This window comes from Mastigoproctus giganteus, chromosome 10 (assembly GCF_048544385.1).
Source record: "Mastigoproctus giganteus isolate SK-2022 chromosome 10, ASM4854438v1, whole genome shotgun sequence".
NCBI classification, from domain to species: domain Eukaryota; kingdom Metazoa; phylum Arthropoda; class Arachnida; order Uropygi; family Thelyphonidae; genus Mastigoproctus; species Mastigoproctus giganteus.
In genome coordinates, this window is record NC_143584.1 from 149,760,495 (window position 1) to 149,782,870 (window position 22,376).

Genomic DNA, 22,376 nt, shown 5'->3' on the forward strand with positions numbered 1-22,376 from the left:
CACGTAGTTGGCCAAGTTATCATTGTCGAGGGAATGGTTTAGACCAAAGAGGTTCAATGTTGTTTTTGTTGCAATCGATAATTGATTATTCAAAATATAGTGACAACAACTTTATCAGCTTTGTTGTCAACTCCGGCCCTGCTAACTCTTTGATACACCAGATGAGATGCGGATTAATACTATCAGATGACAGACTAGCTATTGAAGACCTTTGCATTTCCACCCAGGAGTTTAAATAGGATGAAAGTAAACCTAGACAACGGATTTTGTCGATTACTCTGTGTCACTGTATGTATTTCTGTCTGCTCATGCTCAGTAGCCACTAATCAGTTGGCTAAGTTTCTTAAGAGTGAGTGAAGTTATAATTTAAAGGAGTCCTCGATAATCATAATCTTATGGATCGTAGAAAGCAACATAAATTCAATACTGATTTTTAGAAAAAGTTCACTTTTATTAAGACAATCGTGTAATCCTGCTTAGTATGAAGAGCTTGCAATTGCTACTGACCTAATATTCTTGATGCAATTTTCAGCATCAATAAATAAAGCTGCAAGGTTTATATTTTTAGTTTACTGCTTTTTTTTACGGGGTATTCATTTGCAAAATCGAATTTTTCATTATAACAGAGTGTCCCGGTTTGTGTTGCTTGCTGGGTGTGGTTCATTTGACTCAAATTCCAGGGGTGTTTGAATACTTTTGGAAATATACTGTATTTGCTTATAAAATGTGCGTGATATGGTAGACGCTGCACATGTTGCTGAAGTGCTTGTGCACAGTTCGTGTTCCGTGGGATATGACTTGGGACAGTCCAAGATGGCAATGTTTCTGCTGACCATTGTCGAAGGTTTTGGTGATTGGCTGCAGTGTTACTGTCCAATTTCTGGCTACACCAGCGAGCTAGAAATCTGAGGGCCCGCTCGCATAGAATCCTCTTCGGCTGGATTTGTTCCTCTGACTGCTGACCTTGTTCTTCAGCGGTCATAGACTCTGTCTGCATAAATATATAGGTGATGCTACCATTGAGCCTGTGATGGTACCTTATCTGATGTAGTCTTCTTTTTCATGGTGCACCTTTAATTGCTTCAAAGAGGCACTTCGGGTGTCTGTCGTACCACGTGACGAGCTGTTTCATATACTGTAATAAATTAGTATTTCTATTTCATCTACTTCCAATAAATTGGTACAGTGTACCCGTATTACAGACTTCGTTCATAGAGCTTCAAATCTTTCACTGCTTTGGATCTCTGCACCTTATTTCAAATCTTCATTTGTTCTTCCCATATTGTACATCTACGTGTATTTGTATCATTTCGTTGTTTGTAGTCAGAGAGCGAATATTATTTGGGGGCTGAAAGAAATGTCCACAATGCATATCCAGAGATCGGAGTTTGTCTTTAGAAACAGTTGGTACAATGATTCACGTGTTTAGTTGTTGACAGAATGAAATTCAGATAATGAAAGAATCAGTGGTAAGTGATATTTTGTTCTCAAAAGTACGAATGTAGTGCACTGTATAAAAATTCAAATTGTTATTGATAGAATAAATATCCAAATAGCGGACATCTTTCTTTAGATTTTTCAAAGTCACATGCGCACAGAAGGCAATGAATTCAACTTCTTGGTTTAATTTTCTCACCATCCGTTAACTAAAAAAAAAAAAAAAAAAAAATGTACGCAACATCCATACTCGAATTCCACCATTTTTAGGGGCGGTTGCGTTTTCCGTGGTTCCTTTGTCTATTATTTGCAAGATATTGCGTTTCCCCCTCACCGGTGGGGAATTCCTTCAACAGCCAGCGATCTTTAGGGGAGAAATGACGTCACGGATTCCATTGGCCATTAGAAGTTCATTATCTCGTATAGTGACACCCCGGGGTGGTGAAATGTTGGCAGAGTCCCGACTCTCCTAACCCAAGTTCATCATTAGAATGACATATCAACCGTGCTATCTCCGCCACAAATATCGCGGCTCCAGTCTGATGAGAAGGAAAGTTTTTCCATCGGTGAACTCAAGATGTTATCTTTTAAACTTGAGAATTATTTTGGGCAGCGAAAAAGAAACTCTATCCGGTGCTTTGGGATCGCTGACCCTAGCGTACAGACTTCGGGCTTTCTTGGCAAGATGATCCAGAATGTTTTCCTCTATGCTCTGATAGGTTTCTGGCGGCACTTTATGCCTGAGAACAACTCAGACAAACAAACAAAACGAACACTTTGGTTTTTTTCGGATGATTGTGTTGTCAGCACTTTGGACGATCAGGAGGATGCATTTGTTTATTTGAGAGAAATCATATTGTAGTATTTTAATGCGGTGCACGAATACTGTTTCTGTGTGTGTCTGTCATAAAGCATTTCAATTAAAAGGATTTAAACACCTCTTTTTTTTAAAGTTTAAATGCTTTATATTAGGACCAATACTTTTTAAAACCCTTGCGTCCTGGTAATGATGGAGCTAAGTGAGAGATGGCGCTTTTGCTTTTTCAAAAAAACCTTTACGATGGACAAATGCAATTGAAAGTTCGTATAATTCTCATTTGGAAGCAAATGGAATCCCAAATTGCATCTGCTTCTGTTTGGAAGTATTTGGAAGCTCCATCTAAATGCAGTTTCAGTTGTATTTAGATGGAGCTTCTATATGCAATCCCAAAAAATAAAAACTCCAAATACTGAGATTTTATTTTTCTGGTTGGAATTGATGTAAGATGAGTCCAAATAGAAGTAGTTGCTGATCTGACCATCTTCTGGGGATAGGGGGATTTCATAAATCATGAATGAAATTTTAGGATAAAGATGGATAATCCATGGTGGCCAGTAGGTGCCTTATTAGGAATATTGTTCATCATAGAAATATGACAGTCATGCGTTATTGTAATGAGAGAGAGAGAGAAAGAGGGATGTGGGGTAGAGATCAGGGAATTGAATAGTTTCATCATTAAAAAGATGTACAAAAAATTATATTAGGGCCACGCGAGAAATAAATTCATCTACCCGTGTGAATTATGTTCATAAATGGCGAGTGTCCTCTGGTCGATTTGCTGCTTGCTGGACGGAAAACCCGAGTTTCTGGAGGAAATTCGTGCTACCCTCGTCTGAAACTAACTAACTAACTCAGCCACACAGTGAAAACAGGCCATAAGTTCCTCGCGTCGTTGAAGGGATTCGAACCAGGGCCAGAAACCACTGTGCTGCTACCCGCTCAGACTAACAGTCTCGCGCGGGTTGAACCATGGTGAACAGAAACCTGTATATAAATGACCATTAGTTACGGCAGCCGTGTGACAAAGATATTTGTCACACGGCTGCCGTGTGACAAAGATATTTTCATTCATCTCGTTGAAAACTGATTCTTGAACCGAATTACACCGTTGTTTAATAAGGATCCTTCCCGAGGATGCCAACCGGTTTTTAGAAAGTATATTTTGAGGTTGGTAGAAACCATGGGCGAAATGCGAATGACCTTGGTGGCACCGTCACGGATGGTTCCTGTGAGTTTAGGGGAGAGACAATGTCAAATGACATTTTCGATGGAGTTGTTTCAAAGGCAATCTCAGTCTGTTGGTCAGTTGATTAAGTATTTCTTTACCAACTTCGTCAGAAAAAGTTCCTGCTTAAATTATTGCTTGTGGCCCCTTATCTGGGCCACAAGCAATAATTTATATGGTCATAAATTAAATTATCGCTTAGCTAAGAATTCCTTGAGTATATACAATACATTGGCAACGCTTTGAGCAATTCAAAAGCTGCAGTACGACTGGGTGCGAACGAATTACGATGCGGAAATATCTCGTATTAGCTGCCACCACATGCTGCGTCATGGTCCAACGTGCTTTGGCTTGCGTGCATGGACTCACTCCTGGAATGTACTGTAATTGTGAAACTCTATATTGGTAAAACTAGAGATTCATTTGTGAACCTTCGTGGCTTGTCTGATGGTTGCTATTTTTACTCGGGTTGTAGAAATTTTCGTTACGCAGTAACGAAAATGTGCGTGAGCTTGGGTAATATACTGCATATTACTCCACAGTTTTGCAATTTCCCATCGGAGTTTGCAATGGATTTTAGTTTAGGATAAACTATTTGAGAACGTCTTGTATAAAAAGGAACTTGAGAGGAAAATAGACAGACGAGAACGTTTGAGATGTTGCGAAAGAACATTGCAGGCCCTCACAGGTAACACAGTTGGTAGATCCTCTCCACACCGGGTGGAAAAGACCTGATTTCGAATCCTGTCGATGACGCGAGTAATTTGAGTCTTTTCACAACATGGCTCAGTTAGTTGCATGGCGAGGGTAGCGTGTTTTTCCTCCCGGAAACTTGGGTTTTTCGTCCAGCAAACAGACAAATCGACTACGGAATACTCGCAATTTACAGACAGTATACACGGAGAAATATGGCCTGTAGTTGCTGATGCCCCTGAAACCCTATTACAACAACAACTGTATTGATGATATAATTCTATATGCGTATAATGCTGCGATTTAAAGTTATCAGAATCTCTTATTTTTAGGCTTACAAGATTTGTTATCCCTGGACAGATTTTATATTTTGCTGTTTACGTTCGTTTTACAAGTATGGGCACACCTATGTCTAATACTAAACAAATAGCTGAGACAACTTGCCCACTTAAAAAAAAGTCTAAAGCATAAATAGATATTTAAAAATAAGCAAGTTGTGACCTGGTTACTTTTAATTTCAATTAAATGGCAAAATGTACAGAATATGTATACGTCCTAAAGTAAAGTTACAACCAACGGTCGAACTGGCCAGGAACAGCCTTCCAGTTGTTAAAATATTCAGTACGTAATTAATATACACTGTGCTGCCACTTTATTAGGTACACCCCTGCTGTGCACACAAATGGTTTGTCCCACAACGTTGCAAGTCACATGACGACAGTTGTGGATGTAAGTGCAGCAGAATAACCTTTCTAGTATCAGTTAAGCGTACAAACCATAGCAAGAATGGGGAAAAGGAGTGATCTAACGGACTTCGAACGTGGCATGGTAGTAGGTGCATGACGTGCTGGACAAAGCAGCTCTGAAACGACAGTTCTCCTGAACTTTTCACGCACCATAGTTTCAAGGGTGTATTGAGAGTGGTAGAACGAACAGAAAACATCCTCTCAACGGCACTCCTGTGGAAGAAAATCGCTTTTTGATGAGAGAGGTCAGAGGAGGATGGCTAGACCAGCACTGGACTGTCGAGGATTGGAAAACAGTTGCTTGGTCTGACGAGTCGAAGTTCCTGGTGCATTATGTTGATGGAAGGCTCAGAATTTGGCGAAAACATGAATCCATGGACCCGTCATGTCTGACGACTACTGTGCAAGGTGGTGGGGACAGTGTTATGGTGTGGGGAATGTTTTTTTTTTTTGGCACACGTTGAGTCCATTGTTACTCATACATTCACGTATGAATGCCACATCGTACCTAAACATCGTTGCTGACCAAGTGCATCCGTTCATGTTGACAGTTTATCCTCGGTGAGATGATTACTTCCAGCAGGATAATGCGCCGGTGCACAAAGCTCGAATCACTATGGAATGGTTACAGAACATGACAATGACTTTTCTTTGCTGCAGTCCCCGGATCTCAATCCTATTGAACATCTTTGGGATGAGCTGGAAAGGGCTGTTCGCTGCAGGCCTACACCTCCATCGAATCTCAAAATGTGGAAGGACACACATGTCTGCATGGTACTGCATTCCTGTACAACGTTTTCAGCATTTTGTTCAATCCATGCCTAGACGAATTCAGGCTGTTTTGAAGGCTAAAGGAGGATCAACACTGCTACTAGGTAGGAGTACCTAATAAAGTGGCAGCACAGTGTATGTCTCCGATTATTTATTTATTTATTTATTTATTTATTTTTAAACATGCCTTGGATCATATACAATGAATTTCATAAAATTCCATAATGCATCTGTTTAGAATGGTACGTAAAAGTCTGAAGCAGCGATGTAATTCAGCACAAATCCTAATATTACTCCTTAAACATGCTATGAATAATGAAAATGGAGTATTTCTTTTCAAATACAGTATAATGGAGTCTTAAAAGATGGTGTCCTTTGACAAAAGTTGACGTACCATCAAGACACGCACTAATATCTCAGTATTAGTGGTTGTAACTTAACTTTGTACACTAGTTTACTTCTTTCGTGTTATGTGATAGTATACCAGTAAAGAAATCATGACATTGTTGAGTTAATATTATCACTGTGATAAGGTATTTCGAATAAGCACTGAAGTAAAAAAAAAAGACTATGATGATCTTTGCAAGTTGCTTGTATTCTATGGTCCATTTACATTTGGATGAAAAACTAGTTTTTCATCCAAAAGTAAATATGGAAGGACACACTCGCATTCTTTGTACTAACCACTTGGTTACACGCATTCATGAAAAAGTCCCAGAAAAAAATTTATTTGAAGACTTTAATTCTCCTTAAGTCGAAAATTGGCCTTTTCTACACGATGTATGGAAATATAGGAGTCTCAGTGAGTGTGCTAAGTGCAGTGGATTATATCCCATTAATAAGTGTTTGGAACTGCATCTTACATCTAATTTAGAATAACAATTGTAGGCATTCTTGTTTTCATAGCGGGTTAGTATGTGATTTCTGCATCATATGCTGGGCCAATTCAAAATTTTGAACTCACGAAAATGAAAAATCGAACTTCTGATGCATTTCCACTAAACGAACTGTTCACGTAGTTGCATAACATGAGAAACCAAGAGAACTGTTCACTTGGTTTCTCATGTTTATGCAACTATGTAGGCTACAAAAAATGTGCTATTCTCGCGTTTTACGGTGTCCTGTTGGATCCAGGATTTTATCTGAAGAGTTTTTGTCGCATTTAATTAAGGATCAGACAACTTGTGGTGACGGGCTCACTCTGAATAATAGGTCATGGACACTCATCAGTTATGCTGCTGAAATTTTCTTCATCCATTACACACCCGGACACGATTCTCCAAAGTCCGGATTAAATACTTCCAGGATTTGTAAATCTACTGGGTTACCCGTAGATTACCTTGTTGACCAGGTCATACTACAGGTTTCCAGGATTTGAAAGTGTCCAACCCTGGATGAAAAACTAGTTTTTGATCCACAGATTTTACAAAAATCTGTGGATGAAAAAGTATACAGGTGGAATAAAAACTAGTTTTTCATCCAGAGGTCAATGGATTTTTGACATCTACGATTTTGAACCGTTTCCTGTAATTTTCAGCCATTATAACAGTCTGATAATTGTAATTTTGCCTGTGTTGGAACCAGATAAGATTAACTGAAATAATTTGAGTGTAAGATTGCTCATATTCAAATTCTGAAAGACGCTGTAAATGTAGACCACTTTGAATGGCGGTGGTGGAAAGGAAGTTTTCGTCCCTAGTATCCCGTTATTCGTATGACCAAAGGTTTTTGACCATGAAGAGACATCTACTGATGCCATGTAGTACCAGTATGTCCCAAAATAAAGCTTGCTAGAAAAATTATTTATCAATGATAGTTTAAACCAAACAAAAACATTTTAATGGCGAATATATCCTCTAAGTTGACATCTTAACATTTCATTTAAGAATAAAAATGGCGTAGAATATTCATTTATTGCATTTTGTAGTTTCCCCGATGCAAATTTTAGAGTGGTGTCAGATCCTTCTGCATGTCAAGACACATAATACAAGAAGAAACATTTGATTTCTTAATAAATAAATTTTACTTTCTTATAATAAAATATCTTACACCCCTCATATAGTACAGAGTATACACATGAAAAAAGCGCAAACAAATCTTATTTACAAAAATCTTGAAGCATTTTTCACAGGTAACACAACAGACAGTGCAGGTCTACAACCGTGGTATGTGTGCGCTCGCTTATCAAATATTTACAGCATCATACATAATAATCCGATGGATTATCTCCAATATCCGTGTATTATTCAATTTCTCATTGCAGTTCTTTAAATGACTGTTCATTTTAGTCTTCTACTGCCCACCCCCCAAACTTTTGGAAGAATAACTTCGCGGAAACATCAAGAAATTCTACACAATTTTCTCTCTCCAGATACAATTGTTAAGGAATGTTTTAAACTCTGACTCCTCAATCCATTTGCTCCTTGGAACTTTGCTAAGAAATGGAATCCATAAATCAGACACCTTAATCTCCTATAAAATGGCCAATATGTTACCAAAGACACACACGAGATGTATTTGTTAACAGTTTTGTTTATTCCTTTATCTATTATTAATGCTTATTTAGCACATGGCTTCATTTTGATGTCCATATCTTGTATTAAAAAGAATATTACTAATACATAAGTCCAAAAAATTCGTAAGAAGCCTGGAAGATATTTTGAGGGGGAGGAAATTAAAGGATACTATTGTTTACCGTAGTATTGTTTCTAACAAAGGGTTTCTTGTGGACATTGCAAGTTCGACCCTGTTCTGTGTCACAAATACTGTCAGAGTTTTATCGGCTAGGTGTGTCAAAATCGTGTTTGATAAATGGCAGGTGTCATTGATCAGAAAACCAACTGGTCAGCAAACCCAAATTCGTGGTGGAAACTTTGAATCTTCGGGATTTATGACTTGGCCATACAGGCCATGGAATAACTACAAAAGAAATCATCCTCTATGGCATCTCTGAGTCCAATAAAAACAAGGCACTTTAAAGTTAGTGGCAAGATGGTCAATACTCCTCTATCTTGTGTTCAGACATCTTTGTGCATATATTTATTCTCTCAAAGAGTTCGAGGCGGTCTTTGGATTGAAGGTAGGGTACGATATTTTGAATTCATAGAGAAGTCCTAGAAGATGCCAACTATGTGACCTGAACTGGAGGAAGCCTTCATTAACGTTCTTGAACTTTTTGATTAAAAAACGGTTGCCGATCTCTGAATTAACTTGATATTTTCCAAGATGTAAAATCTGTATGACGTCACTTATTTTGATTGATAGATCAAACTAGAAATTTTAGTGTACTTTTGAGTTCAAGTCTTACGTCACTTTTTAGCAATTAATCAGAACTAATAATTACGAAAAGGATAATTAAAATGAATTTAAAAAATGTTTTGCTGGTAAATTATAAAGGTCTTTGTTTCGGTTTCTTTAAAAATAAACTTCATAAATGATAAGCAGTCTTCGAAGGTTAAATAAGAAATGGAATTCTATTTTGAAAGATGTTGCTTGGTTTAATAACCATCGTGAAATTACATTGCTATAATTGTTCATACAGTGTAGGACCCTTGCATGTAATCGGAATTTGTTTTCTTAATAAGAGGTCTTATGGGATTATGTAAGGCACTGTTCATGTGGAGAGTAACTTCAATGGGACTGAATGAGTTGGTAGAGTGGACTTGTATTTCGTTGGGAAAGGAACAAGACGATCGTGATAAAAACTATAATGCTAATGTTTGTCCCTCCTGAAATAAGTTTATCTTTGTCCTGCATCATTGGAAATTTCACTTTACTTAAGTGATCTTTGGTAGGAATGTGGACATTGGAAGTCCATATTCCTACCTTTTCTGTCATTTTTGGCAACCCATTGTTTCTGTACATTTTAAATACCCAGTAAGAATGGGTCGCTTGAGGACCAGTGATTTTGGGACCGCCTTATTACAGCAGCCATCGGGATTCCTGCCAGATGTTTATTTCCTTTTGTTCGTAATTTTATCATCTGTGCTGGTATCCACGATCGTTGGATCTTAAGATCTCATCAAGAACCCATCACTCAATTCATTGAAGTAGCAAAAGCAAGGAACAAACTTCATTGTAGTTGTATAAATACGGATTGAATAACTGGTTTCGTATCAAGAATGAGCAAGAGACAGACCTTTCATCTTTGAAATTCTAACCTGCAAGAAAATTGTAACTGTTTGAATAGTAGTTCAAAAACCATTCAAAGATGATGAAACTATCCCTTGGTTTCAGGTTTTCTAAATGAGAAGAATGAATCTTAAATAGTAAGGACACGCTTACAGTTACTAATATAGGACTTGTACTGTCTTAGAAAAAATAAGAATTATTGAACAGTCTTGGGACTTAACAATGAATGGCACCACAGGAGGGAAATGATTCCCTAAGCTCAATATATGGAAGAAAAACTGCTGTTTCATCTACTCAAAGTTTTCAAATTCAATAACAAAGTATGGATAAACTTTATGGAAAGAGTATAACTTAGCTCCCTCTAGAGAACAATTGACGAAGTAGAAGGCACATCAGTTTGATCTGCAGAATTCAAGTTCCGTGAGTGGGTAGTTTGGACAACCAAGTTAGAAAGGGTCTTAAAACGCTCTCGAAGGACCTAAAATATTCCTTTGAGTACGTTTATTTTATAAAATTGGATAACGTGCAGTGGGAATGACAAGGAAGACATTGCACGTTATTGCATCAGAAAAATATTGGCTGGATCACCGGAAATATCAAGAATAATGATATTTTTCCAGAGACCAAGAGGCTAAGCGGCAATTCCACCTGGTGGATGTTTGAATTGAACTCTCCACAGTTTCACTATTCTTAAATAAAAAGCTCACGAGTAGTGGAGGGGTGTATATATATATATAAAAGAAGAAAAACGAGCGAAACACCTCAAATTTGTTATATGGAGAAATTTTGGAACATGAGGTTTCTTTCAAAGCGACTCTGAGAGTCCATGTACAGTACGAACAAGACCTAAAATTGAGTTGAAATTTTCAACAGTGGCTTTTTGTCTAAGAAGACCTTGGCAATTAGATATCCTTTAAAGGACATTCTAGATTTAATGTCCTTGATAAATATCTACTGTTCCTCTGCCTTTTAAAGAGTACGCTACTCTTAATCTATAAGATGGAATCTTTAATTATAATGAATATTCCCATATTTTTTTGGAAGTTTTTCGATAGATAAACATGCAGAATTGAAGTATTTGCTAGTTAAACATTGGAAAGTATCGTTGGTTGTAATCCACACGTGAAATAGTTGAGGTAAATAGCTGTTGACAATAATAGTTTAATTTTAAAGCAGCAACTTTGGCTTTGTCTATAATGAAAAAAATGGTATGATTTTGGTGACACAGGACTCAATAAAAATCTCTGTACCACAAGCTCCACGAAAAAAAAAAAAAAAAATGATGTTGCTGATGTTTTCAAACTATATTTTTGGTTTGAAAACAATATGGTTTAAAAAAAAAAAAAAAAATCTATATTTGTGCATATCAGCCACAAAGTTTTGTAAGTATTTGGAAACAATTGAATCCAGCCCATTTGAGTTGGTTGTTTCATGGCCATAACAAAATCATCAGCACAAACGATGAAATGAATCCAGACAGTCTCATTACCTCATGCGGGTCTTTCAGCAGCCTTATGGTCACATATGAGCCGATTACAAAAGAACTAATTCGGGATTTTGGCCCGCGTGAATCAAATATCTCCCACCAACCCCCGTTTTGGAAGTGGAATTTTGTAGGCTGGCCAAGTGACTTCGGGGCTTAAAGACCTACATGCGTGTATTTTCAGACTTCGCGCACCTCGTCATTACTAGCCCTCATCTTCTTGGTCTCACCCCGCCAGAGTATTCTTGGGGACCTTGCACCGACGCTATCGGTCCCGAGCATAACGCACTGTTCAATCTCCCTTATAATGATAATTATAATGATTAAAGTCCTTCAAGTATCCTAAGGCAATTAGAAGGCTATGTACAATCAGACGAGAGTCGCCGACTTCTGGGGATCCCATCTAGTCCACGGAAACACCGTAGCGGAGAACACACCGCCGGCCCCTCCGCTGCCCTCCGCCTTGTCGTAAATGAACTGCCTCTCTGTGACCTCGGTGTAGCAGCTGTCCTGCGAGAGAGCCAGACTTAGGTTTCTGTAGATGCCCCGTTGGTTCTTCGCTTGGAGGCTCTTCTTTTCGGGGTACATCCGATGGTCGCTAAGCAACAGGTGCGCTTTGAACTGTCTCTGACGGCGTAACTCCAACAGCTGACGTTGGCGCTTGCTGTCTTGCCTTAGCATGCGTGCGGCAAGTAGAATGAGCATGATCAGTATGAAACCACCGGCGATGGGAACTGCAATAACGGCAGCTTTGAACCACAGATCTTGTTGCAGCGCCGCCTCGTGGCTGGCTCCGTAAAACTGACGATCGTCGTTGTAACCATACATTCCTGGAAAGAGAAAAAATTTCAAATTGAATAACTTACTTCTGTCTTAGAATTGTCAGTGTAAAAATTTGCATAATGTATTATAATTCAGATTTTCGAAAATATTTTTTTGGATTTATTCTGTACATTTAGCCAAATATCTGTACATGAAAATGAAAAGCTTTAAAAAAATGCAGTATCAACATCTATAAGGCAGGAATTAAAAAAACAAAAACAAAACTGCACTACTGATATCAAACTCGGCATTTCAAAAACAGGCAGTGTTTGGTATCAAACTCGGCATTTTACAAATAGGCAGTGTTTGGTATCAAACTCGACATTTCAAAAATAGGCAGCATTGATATCAAACTCGACATTTCAAAAATAGGCAGCATTGATATCAAACTCGGCATTTTACAAACAGGCATTGTTGATAACAAACTCGGCATTTCCAAAACAGGCAGTGTTGATATCAAATTCGGCATTTTACAAACAGACAGTGTTGATATGAAACTCAGGATTTTCAAACTATTGATATCAAAAGTGGATTTCAAAAAGGCAGTATCAATATAAAGGCAGGATTAAGGGGGGGGGGCAGTATTAGTGTTAAAAATTAGTAGCAATACAAAATTGAAAGGGGGCTCTTGTTAAGAGCCACGAGAATTTCCAGAAACGTGTTCTTACCTGTCAAATGCGTGTGATTTGACTTTGTATGCACCTGGATGTTGATGTCCATGGTATTCACATAGTTACACATATCTTCGCTGCAACAGAGCATTGTGGGAAAACGACCGGATACTATATTGGAATTTTCATGTTTACACAGTTCCCTCTGGTGGCGATGGAGGATTTCGACGCATCCATGCCTCGAATGGGACAGGTCACTGCTGAAGCTGAACTGCTCCGTGAAACACAAATTCAGAGCGGATTTGCACATGTAGCCAGTGGCGACACACACTGGAAGATTGCAGTAGCACCTGATTTCCGCTGCAAAAGAAAAAATAAAATAAAAATTAGAAAGTTGCGAATCTTGCAAAGGTCTGTTTAAATATCAACTCGTATTACAATGGTGTTTGCATTTCTTTTTAAATCGAAGTTTATAAACATCGACGAATTTCCATTCATAGCAGTCATTGTAAGAGGGATTGTAGTGGTAGTGGGGCTGCTCAATTCCTCTTTCTCCGATTAGATAAAGCGCGTGGAGTGAGTTTTATCGAAAGTAGTTTATAATGGGTGACCTTGTCCTTCTGCTCTTACGTAACACGCGGAAAGTAAATTCTCCGTTCCTTATCAGCGTCTTTGGCTTTTTAGGTACTTCACCGTTATTTACGTTTCGTGAAAAAAGACTGAAACGTGTGTGGGAGGGCGGCTTTCGAAGTGCACACAACTTCAACGTTTCTCATATTAATTCCGGTTCTTTTATCTTTAATATTTGTTTCGCTTTTTTTTTTTCTCTAATTTGAGTATTTTAATTAGCACTCCGATTGTAATCTAAATTACCACGAAATGAAATGGTATCCTTAAAGTCCCCAGGAACTTTCTGGTATCCTTGGTTATTATAAACAGTTCATTGCCAACTGTTATTTTCCTGACATCGAGGGAATCAGTTCGTCTCCCAATAAGCTTAGACATTGTGTGAATGTTCCTGGTAGCTCTTCATTGCCTCCGAGTGAAGTTTAGGTTGCCATGTACACTCGCTGGCCAAAAAATTAGGAACCTTTATCCAGTATGTAGTAGAGCAACCTTTTGCCTCAATTACATTCCGTACGTGTCGTGGCATGGATTCGCTATGTGTTCGAGAGAGAATCTCCAGATTTGACCATTCTTCCAGCAGGATATCCGTTAGCTGTTGTGTTGTAGTTGGTCGATAATTGCGAAACCAAACTGCCCTTTTCAACATATCCCAAATATTCTCACTTGGATTCAGATCTTGAGAATTAGTTGGCCAAGGTGGATATTGAAAATCTTGGGAATGTTACTCGAACCATTCAGGCACAATTTTTACGAGGGTTGCGTTGTCGTATTGAGAGACTCCATCGTAATCTGAGTAAAAATGAAGTATTGTAGGGTGAAGTTGGTTCGATATGACAGAGACATTGATTGGAGGTAATACCATGAGCGGACCCAGTTCGTACCAACAGAACATATCTTATGCTATGATACCACCTCCACCACTACTTAAGTGGTGGACATGAGACATTCTGGATGCACGAACTTAAGGTTCATGCCATATTTTCGCCCTACCATTGGTGTCAAAAAATGTAAATCGAGACTCGTCAGACCGCATGATCTTTTTCCACTACTCCATCAATCTTGGCCTTTGCTGCATCATTCCAGTCCAATCTTTCGATTTTTTTACAGAAAACAGTGACTTCCTTGTAGGCATACATCTGCCGAATTCCAGATTCTTGAACTACCATCGCATAGGTCAGTTGTAAATGGGTCTTTCTTTTCCTAAATTGAATTTTCGGTCATTTTTTACACATAGACCTTTTTTTTGACACAATTCGCTCTAAATGACTCAAGTCTCGATCCTGGCGTATCAACTTCTGCCGCATTTTCCTTTCAGGGCTGCGTTCTCCTTTCGTCTTCCACTCATTGTATACGTTTCAGATGGTTGCTTTCGACACACCAGTAATTTTCTTTGTTTTCTCAACTGGGACTCCTCTTAAACGTGCTTCAACAATAACACCTTTCCGAAAATCGGAAAGATCACCAATCTTCCTCATGACCAGCTCCACCAAGAAGCCCCAAGAAAGCGTATAGTATTTATCTAATGCCAAGTAACTTGTGATCATCCCATGTGACAACTTATCTTTAATTATCTACTGACACCAACTGCAACAGGTTTCTCATTTTTTGTCCAGTGAGTGCACAATCACACTTAGGTTTGCTGAGAGTTTGTAATTCCTATTCATTCGTCTCAGAAGACAGTCTCTCAAAGGCGACTAGTACATCGTGGAGTGGCAAGTTATCACTGCGTCGAGTGGTCGATAGATGGAGCCACTGAACATTCGCATAAATACGAAGTACAGACGATGGTTATTTCACGAGCTTCCATTCCATCCGACACCTTCCGTACAATTTTAGACGAATATGCAAATTAAGATCGATTGAGCGATGCGTCGTGACCTTACGACATTCATGAAGTTGTACAAAATCGTACGGAACGTGCCCGGGAACCTCGTCAGCGTATCCGCTCCACACGGTCGGAGGCACGCGCACGGTGTATTTACCCGCACACCTTTACCAAACAAGTTCTTAAAACGCGGCCCAATTGTTTAGTCAGGGGAGTGTCACTTGTTCGAAGCACGAGACTCTCGCTACGGAGTGCTGTTACGGGCTGTTTATCATTAGTCGGCTAGTTTGCAGAAACTAACCGGGCAACCCAACCTTTACGAACCGATGGTGAGAAGCGCGGGAAAATTCCCCCCCCTTCCTCTCGTGCCTGCCACAGCACGTGGAACGATGCCACTTTTGGAAGCGTGAAATCTGCATTACCTCGCACTTCCTGCCTGTTTTCAACGAGCCAGTTGGCTCGGTGACTTCGCGATCCACACAAATTGCGAGTCCAACCGGACTGCAGATGGATGGGTTTATATCGGCCGATCTTCGGGCGCTAATAAAGCGACACTGGCGTATTAAAATTACGTCTTTTTGCAAACGAAATCTTGTCACGTGTATCTAGGCGCCATCTGATGATAGCTCACCTCGGCTGAATAGTACTTTTTTTTTTTTTTTTTCCTTTTCCTCTTTCTTTTAATCGCATTAATCTATCGCTCACGCAGTTTGATTGTGTGGGAGTTCAGGGTCGATGACATTAGTACGATAAGCACGGACCGGTCACGAAGACAACGAGCGACGCTACTGGTTTACCAAGGTGATTGTCTAACAGGACGTCTTTCTAATTTGCGGATTATCTGTAATAAGAAATGCACGAGCGCGATAGCGGTAATTTAAATTTATGGACTCGGTGAAATTCAGGCGTCCGAAGTTAGGTGCCACGCTGGAGGAACGTAGACCAGGGCGACCTCTAGGGGAAAGAGAAAGTACCATAATTCTCGCTGCAATTGCGCGAAGAAAATAAAATTACTGACGTATTCGTCTTTGACCCTGTGGTCTGTTTGAGATTGTTGAAATGGCCTTCTTAAAGAGTTCCGGGAATCCACAATTCGTGGCGATGGATCTTGGAAGTCCTTTGGTCTCTTGGGATGCTTGCGTTTTGGTATTGGGGGCACGACGCGTATAATCCAATTTTCTTGGGGCAAATTCGCGCTGGTTGAGGATTTGACTGAAGATACACATCGCGATATTCCACTATGTGGATGGTACATAGTGAAAACCATGAAGAGAGGAAATCCATCCGGACCTCTGTTGAATTTGAAAGTAGCTTCTTGATTACTTTGTCTCAGGAGATGGTGAGATGCTGGAATACGGGCTTGCTAAGCCCATCTTCCAGCTTTAAAATGGGCAAATAGTCGAGAGGTCAGGAGCGGGAGTGCAGTAGCACACGCTCCTTGAGTAGACCAGGGCTCAAGCCCCTGACTGCTAAATGCGGTCGATCTGCTAAACCCCACTGGACCAGCGTGGCAGATTATGGTCCATTTTCCATCAACATAAATCGCCATCTAAGAAAACGTCTTTAAGATGGCAGAACTAATTGCCCACCCCTTCCCCCAATTGAATTTTGGTCTGTCTCTGACATGGTGTTCGCGCATTGGCTTGACTTCGGCTATCTAGTGAGCAAGGTTGGGACAATCATTTCGACTGTTATGTGATCTGGGAAACATTTTAACTTAGGGTCAAGTAATGTTGAATTGTAAAAACATACTGTTGCGCTCTTTAATAATCTGGATTCTGGAACACGTCGACACAAAACTAGCTTTGACATTGGCCCATCTAAGTACCCAGTAGTCAATGAATCGGATCTTTGAGCGATGTTTCCGCTGTCTTCAGATGAATGGCCACCACTATATTCATCACTCCAGCGTAGTAAAAACGTTTTCCTAGATGACAACCATTGAATGGATTCTTCCCATTTTCCACCATAACTAGCTGAGGTCAGGAGGCATCAGTTCTTCGATCGTTTCTCCTCTGAATACCATTTTCGACTTTTCTAAAAATATTTGGATTTTTTTTGTAAAGTGTAACTGGAACTGTACAAAAACAGTACAAACTCTTAGGTGACAGCTGCCATGACTTAGGCCTTGGACTCAGGTCTATCAATGTCACTAAAAACGCTGAAGAAAGTGGTGAATTTGTATGGGGGTTTGTACTTGGAGTTGTCTTCATGTTTGGTATTCATACGTTTGAAGCGTCGTTTATACCAGTGTTTCTCAAAGGGTGTGCCGCGTCACATTAGTGTGCCGCAAAATTTTCCAAGTGTGCCGCGAAATTTAGAAATTTCTTCTTCTATGACTACGTAGGTGTGCCGCGAAATTTTTCTTCTTTGGAAAATGTGCCACGAGAGTAAAAAGATTGAGAAACACTGGTTTATACTAGTCTTGTTACTCCAAAAAAAATAAAAGAAAAGGAAGAAAAAGAAGTTCATTAGATATCCTTCTAGAGGGCAAATTAAAACATGGAGAGGAAGATGGCTTCTCGGACTCGAGTTACAAATCCCTTGGCTGCCCACAAAGTCCCAATCGATTAGAGATAAGCCTTAGTGCCATCTAGCGATAGTTTACATAAAACAAAACTCTCTTTGTGCGACCAACCTTCTGTTGGCACTGCGGAGTGTCTGTATCGGAGATTATAGGAAGTGCGAGGGGGTTGAAACAAGAAAAAGAGAAAGCCGAGCGTGCCTCAAACGGTCTGCTTTCAACTACGGGCGGGGGGGGGGGAGAGGTCAGTGGGTTAAATCGTGATGCCGGCTAGTTTATACAATGGACGTGGGGTCAACAGAGAGAGACAGAAGGCGGGAGAAAAGAACGACCTCGCATCCTAGCTGGGGTTATCACCGCTGACCCTCGCTGGCGTCTTGATTTGTGGTAGCCGTCATCGGTTAGCTCCCTTGCAAGACAAACTGTCTCCTTCCTGGGACGCTAGACTATCTGTTTATGGTGCAGTTAAGCTCCCAACCCCTCCAGTTACTCCCCTTCTCCCCCCACCCCATACTCCCTCACTTCCATCTTCCGTCTTACTGTTCGTTATCTGTTGCACGCACCGAGAGCGCGTGGAGCGTATGAAATACGAAAACATCCCGTCCGGGGTTATAATGGATGTAAGAGTTTTCGTAATTTGGCAGTCTTGGAAACCCGTGCAGCGAGACTCTTTTCTGTGGAACTGCCAAAAGAAAAAGTTTGTTTTTTTTCGGCTGCTAGATTTCGCTGATTAGAGAAATGTTCTGGAAAACAAGCGCAGGTCATTCATTAAATCCCCGGATGTGATAAACCGTTAATAACTTCTGCCATTTTGACGACGCTAAACCTAACTGGAAACGTATGTTGCCGACTACTTGAAGATTAAGGGAGTTAATGAGTGTGCGTCTTCCACCCCCACTTAATTACATACTTCATTAGCAGACGCGAAACCCTTTCAAGGCTGTAGTTAACTTCCGAACGAATTGTTGAGGTCAGATGTTAAATAACGGAGAAAATATTAGTCAAAGCGTGAGACCAGTTGCAATTCTTTCGTTTGGCGATCCTTTCATTGTCATGCTTTCGTTTGGCGATTGCATTCAAGCGCGGCGAAAATGATTGGACCATTCTGATCTTTATTGTTACAAATTTGATATTGTTACGTCAGTTGCGAGTGTCACGTTCTACAGGTTGTAAAAAAATTGTCAATTTCGCTATTGCATCCACTACGGAAAGATCGTTAAAAAAGGGGTGTCAATTTCATAACAATATTACATAAAATCATGAAATTTACCTTTTTTTTTTTTTTAGCAGCACGCATGTGCATAAACGTTTATTTCACGACCGCGTGCGAAAGTGACTAGACCACTCTGTTAAAATTTTCACATTGTTACGTCACAACGGCGAACCACGAATATCTTTCATTTTTCCAAAATTCGCTAATCGTTTGGTCATTATTATCTCTGCAGTCAGTTACCCACTTTATTTGATACTAAAGTGGGTTGCGAACCGAGTAATCACCACCCGGGCTATCTACTGATCCCGAATAGAGGGATGGCCATACATATTACCTACCGGGTACCTTTTGAAGTCTGGATAATATAGATAATCTTTCGCTCTGCCACTCAGCTTTCAAAGGGCCGAGCTAAGAAAACAAATAATCTTGCCACACTACTTAATATTCCATCCACGAACTTCGCAGTCAGACTCCGATAAAACAAATGGCGAAAAGACCAGTTCCCCTTTGTCATTACGATTTCCGCAAGCACGTTTTTAAAAGTCCCCTAACCTTCTTCCCGCCATCGAACTGTTCGCTGTTCTTCTTCCCCCCCCCTTTTCCCCAACTCCGCAAACCGTCACGGCACCCAGTACAGATGGCTATCTCCGAACAGCGAGGTCCTCGAGGTCAGGGTGTGTGCACATGCCAAAGCTAAGAAGCTCGTACGGCGGAGGAAAAATGTTGAAAAGCGATCCATATTCATGATTAACGACACACAGTGTGCGCCCGGGGATGGGCGGTCTAAATAGCTGAATTTGAGCGCCACCTGCTGGAAATGTGTACTAATACAAGTTTATTCGGCACATATCTTTTTGAGGTATACAAGTATGTATTAGGTTTTCAGAGGTTAGTTTTTTTTTTTTTTTTTTTTTAAAGCTAGGGATGCTTATTTTATAATCAAACTCTCGTGTGGTTAGTACTGGAGCTAAAATTGTAGTACTGTTTTTCGTCGCTAGGGTGAGTGGCACGTGTTTTCCCAGAACGAAGAGAAATCTATATTTGAAAATTTGACACGCGACTGGTACCAACTTATATCGTCTGCTCTAAGATTGTCAAACGTTTGTTCACGTGATTCATCGCCCGAACAAATGTTTGTTTCAGCACGCGCCAATTATTTCATCGCAACAATGGACACGTGCTGAAGCAATTGAAACTGACACTGAATTTTTGAAGTCTGCTTTTGTTAGAAACAGCCAATTAAGACTGTAAAATGCTGAACATTTTGTTCTGTAGAAATAATTGCTGAACAGCGAGGTATGCGTTTTTTTTTTTTTTTGGTTAAATTTCAAATAATCTTTATAATTTAAACGTAAAAAATTAACATCAAAAAGCCATTAATTTAAGGGGAAAAGTATTTTATATTATATATTAATAATATTAATTTATTCTTTTTGTTAATTTTGATGAGCTTATTGGGTTTTTTTTTTTTTTTTAATGCTTCAACAGCAATTCCCAACAGCGCTTATTTGATGTTATTTTCATGTCTTTTGATGAGGGGGGTTGATGGTAAAAAAGTGTCTGATGGTATCTGAAGTCTTTCATTTCGCCTCTACAAATTAACAACGCTGACTCATTTTTTTTTTATAGGCAAAAAAAAAAAAAAAAAACCAAGAGAGAAAGGGAGCTTTCTGCTCCCCCCATTTTATACCTTTTTGACTTCATACCACCCTGCAATTTTTGTGTCACGGAAAGCCAGAAAGCCTGCAGTGGAGTAACTGCCAGTTTCCGAGCCGTTACCTCCAGAGGAAAAAGAAAAAAAGAAAAAAAAAAGAGAGGGGATGGAGGGAGTCAGAGGGGTAACTTAATGAAAGGGTGTCTTGAGCGAAACCGGATTTCAAAGATGCAGGCCGTTGTGTAGCAGGTACGGGCGCGTAAACAATAATTTGGCGTCTGCAGCTTCACTACGATGCTCGTCTTTTTGAGAGAGGGTACAGGTGGTAGCCGCGGTTACACAAACCGCGCATGCGTGCTGTTTCTCAACCATTTCCCACCATTCCAGCTCGTTGATTGTCATTTCCGTGAGTTGTAGTACGTTATTAGTCAATGATTAAGGCTTATTTACTGCCACTTTTTCCCAGAGGCTGCGCAGACGGTGCATTTTTGATGACGCCGACAACACACAATCCCACTGTCTAATTGAAGCAATCAAACGCTCCTACCCCCCCCCCCCCTCTTCATACCCTCCATACACTTCTAGTTCATTTTTTTTTTCTATTTGTTTGTTTCTTCTGCAGCTATTTCTTTATCATTCGGCTCTTGTGACTGCATAAGCCTAAGAAAATCGGTCCCCTTGCCATTTTCTGGGGGCTAAATGCACCCTGCTATCAGGCATCGATTTAATGGGCATTCTACCCTTCGTACCTCAAGGTGAATGCGAGTAATTACGAAGGAATTTTTACTGCAAGCGATGGAGTCTGCTGACTTTAAGTACCCCGTTGCTAAAATGCGCTGTTTTAGAGATCTTTTGTCTCTTCCACGGCTCGGTTCTGAACCTTTACGTTGTTGTTCGAGTCTCGAATGCGTTTCTACATCTTAAATCGCACATTTATTTTTAAAATATCTATTAGCCTTTTTTGAACAGAAGTTATCCGATTATTTCGGGTCAGTAAAACAATCTGAAGATGACCAACGTACACTCGAAACGTATGTAATTATTCGAATGGAAAATGGTGACTTTTGGACTTCGTATTTTCCTATGGGAGAAACCGAAAGACAAATGCCTATTAAAGACACGTTCGAAGAGAGAAAACATTTAAAAAAACACGTAACTCGCGGGAATTTTTGCCTCCCGTCACGGTGCCCTTGTTGTCGCCTACGCAGAAGCTAAATGTTTACAGCAGTGCCCCCCATACGTCTGACTAATAACTAAATGTAGCAATGGCGCCATTTAATTTGGCAGTGGGTCAAATACTACTTTTTCTTTTTTTCTCTTCGGAGATTGTTTTTATATTTTCTCCACGAAGCAAGTTTAATTTAAGGCATAACACGCCAGGCAAAGTGCGCCCGACATGGGAGTCGCGTGGCGTTTTTGAAGGCCAGCAGGAAGTGGCTGTATTTTGACTTCTCCTATCCTATTGTTTAGCTCCTAAAGTAAACAATTATTGTGGTGAATGACACGGATTAATGCTCGCGCGAGTTATATTGTTGCGACAGCTTATCTGGAAATTGTCCAAGAATGCGGATGGGTGTTTTAGGTTTAGCCCGGCCCTTTCTTTGCTCCTCGTATCGTGTTAATAATAGTACGGCGATGAGACAACCGAAAAATTATGAAATTTCGGGACAATCTTGCATAATATTTACAAGCATAGGGTTCATGTGAAGTTCTGAGGATGGCAAAGAACTGTGCAAACTATTTATCACCCAAATTGGCTTTATTAATAAACATGGCGGTATGGGACAAGCCGGA

The 22,376-nt window shown here is 40.0% G+C and overlaps 1 protein-coding gene across 1 annotated transcript in view; it reads right to left on the minus strand.

Annotated features, from left to right (window-relative positions):
* Positions 1-11,199: 11,199 nt before the first annotated feature.
* Positions 11,200-22,376, minus strand: part of LOC150079363 (BMP and activin membrane-bound inhibitor homolog) — a 36,320-nt gene continuing 25,143 nt past the window's right edge. The window contains exons 2-3 of the mRNA XM_090382540.1: positions 12,797-13,099; positions 11,200-12,136 (exon numbers count right to left, since the gene is read on the minus strand). Of these exons, the coding sequence (XP_090238666.1) occupies positions 11,676-12,136; positions 12,797-13,099 (764 nt within the window). The 3' untranslated portion in view covers positions 11,200-11,675. The remainder of the gene's footprint in view (positions 12,137-12,796; positions 13,100-22,376) is intronic.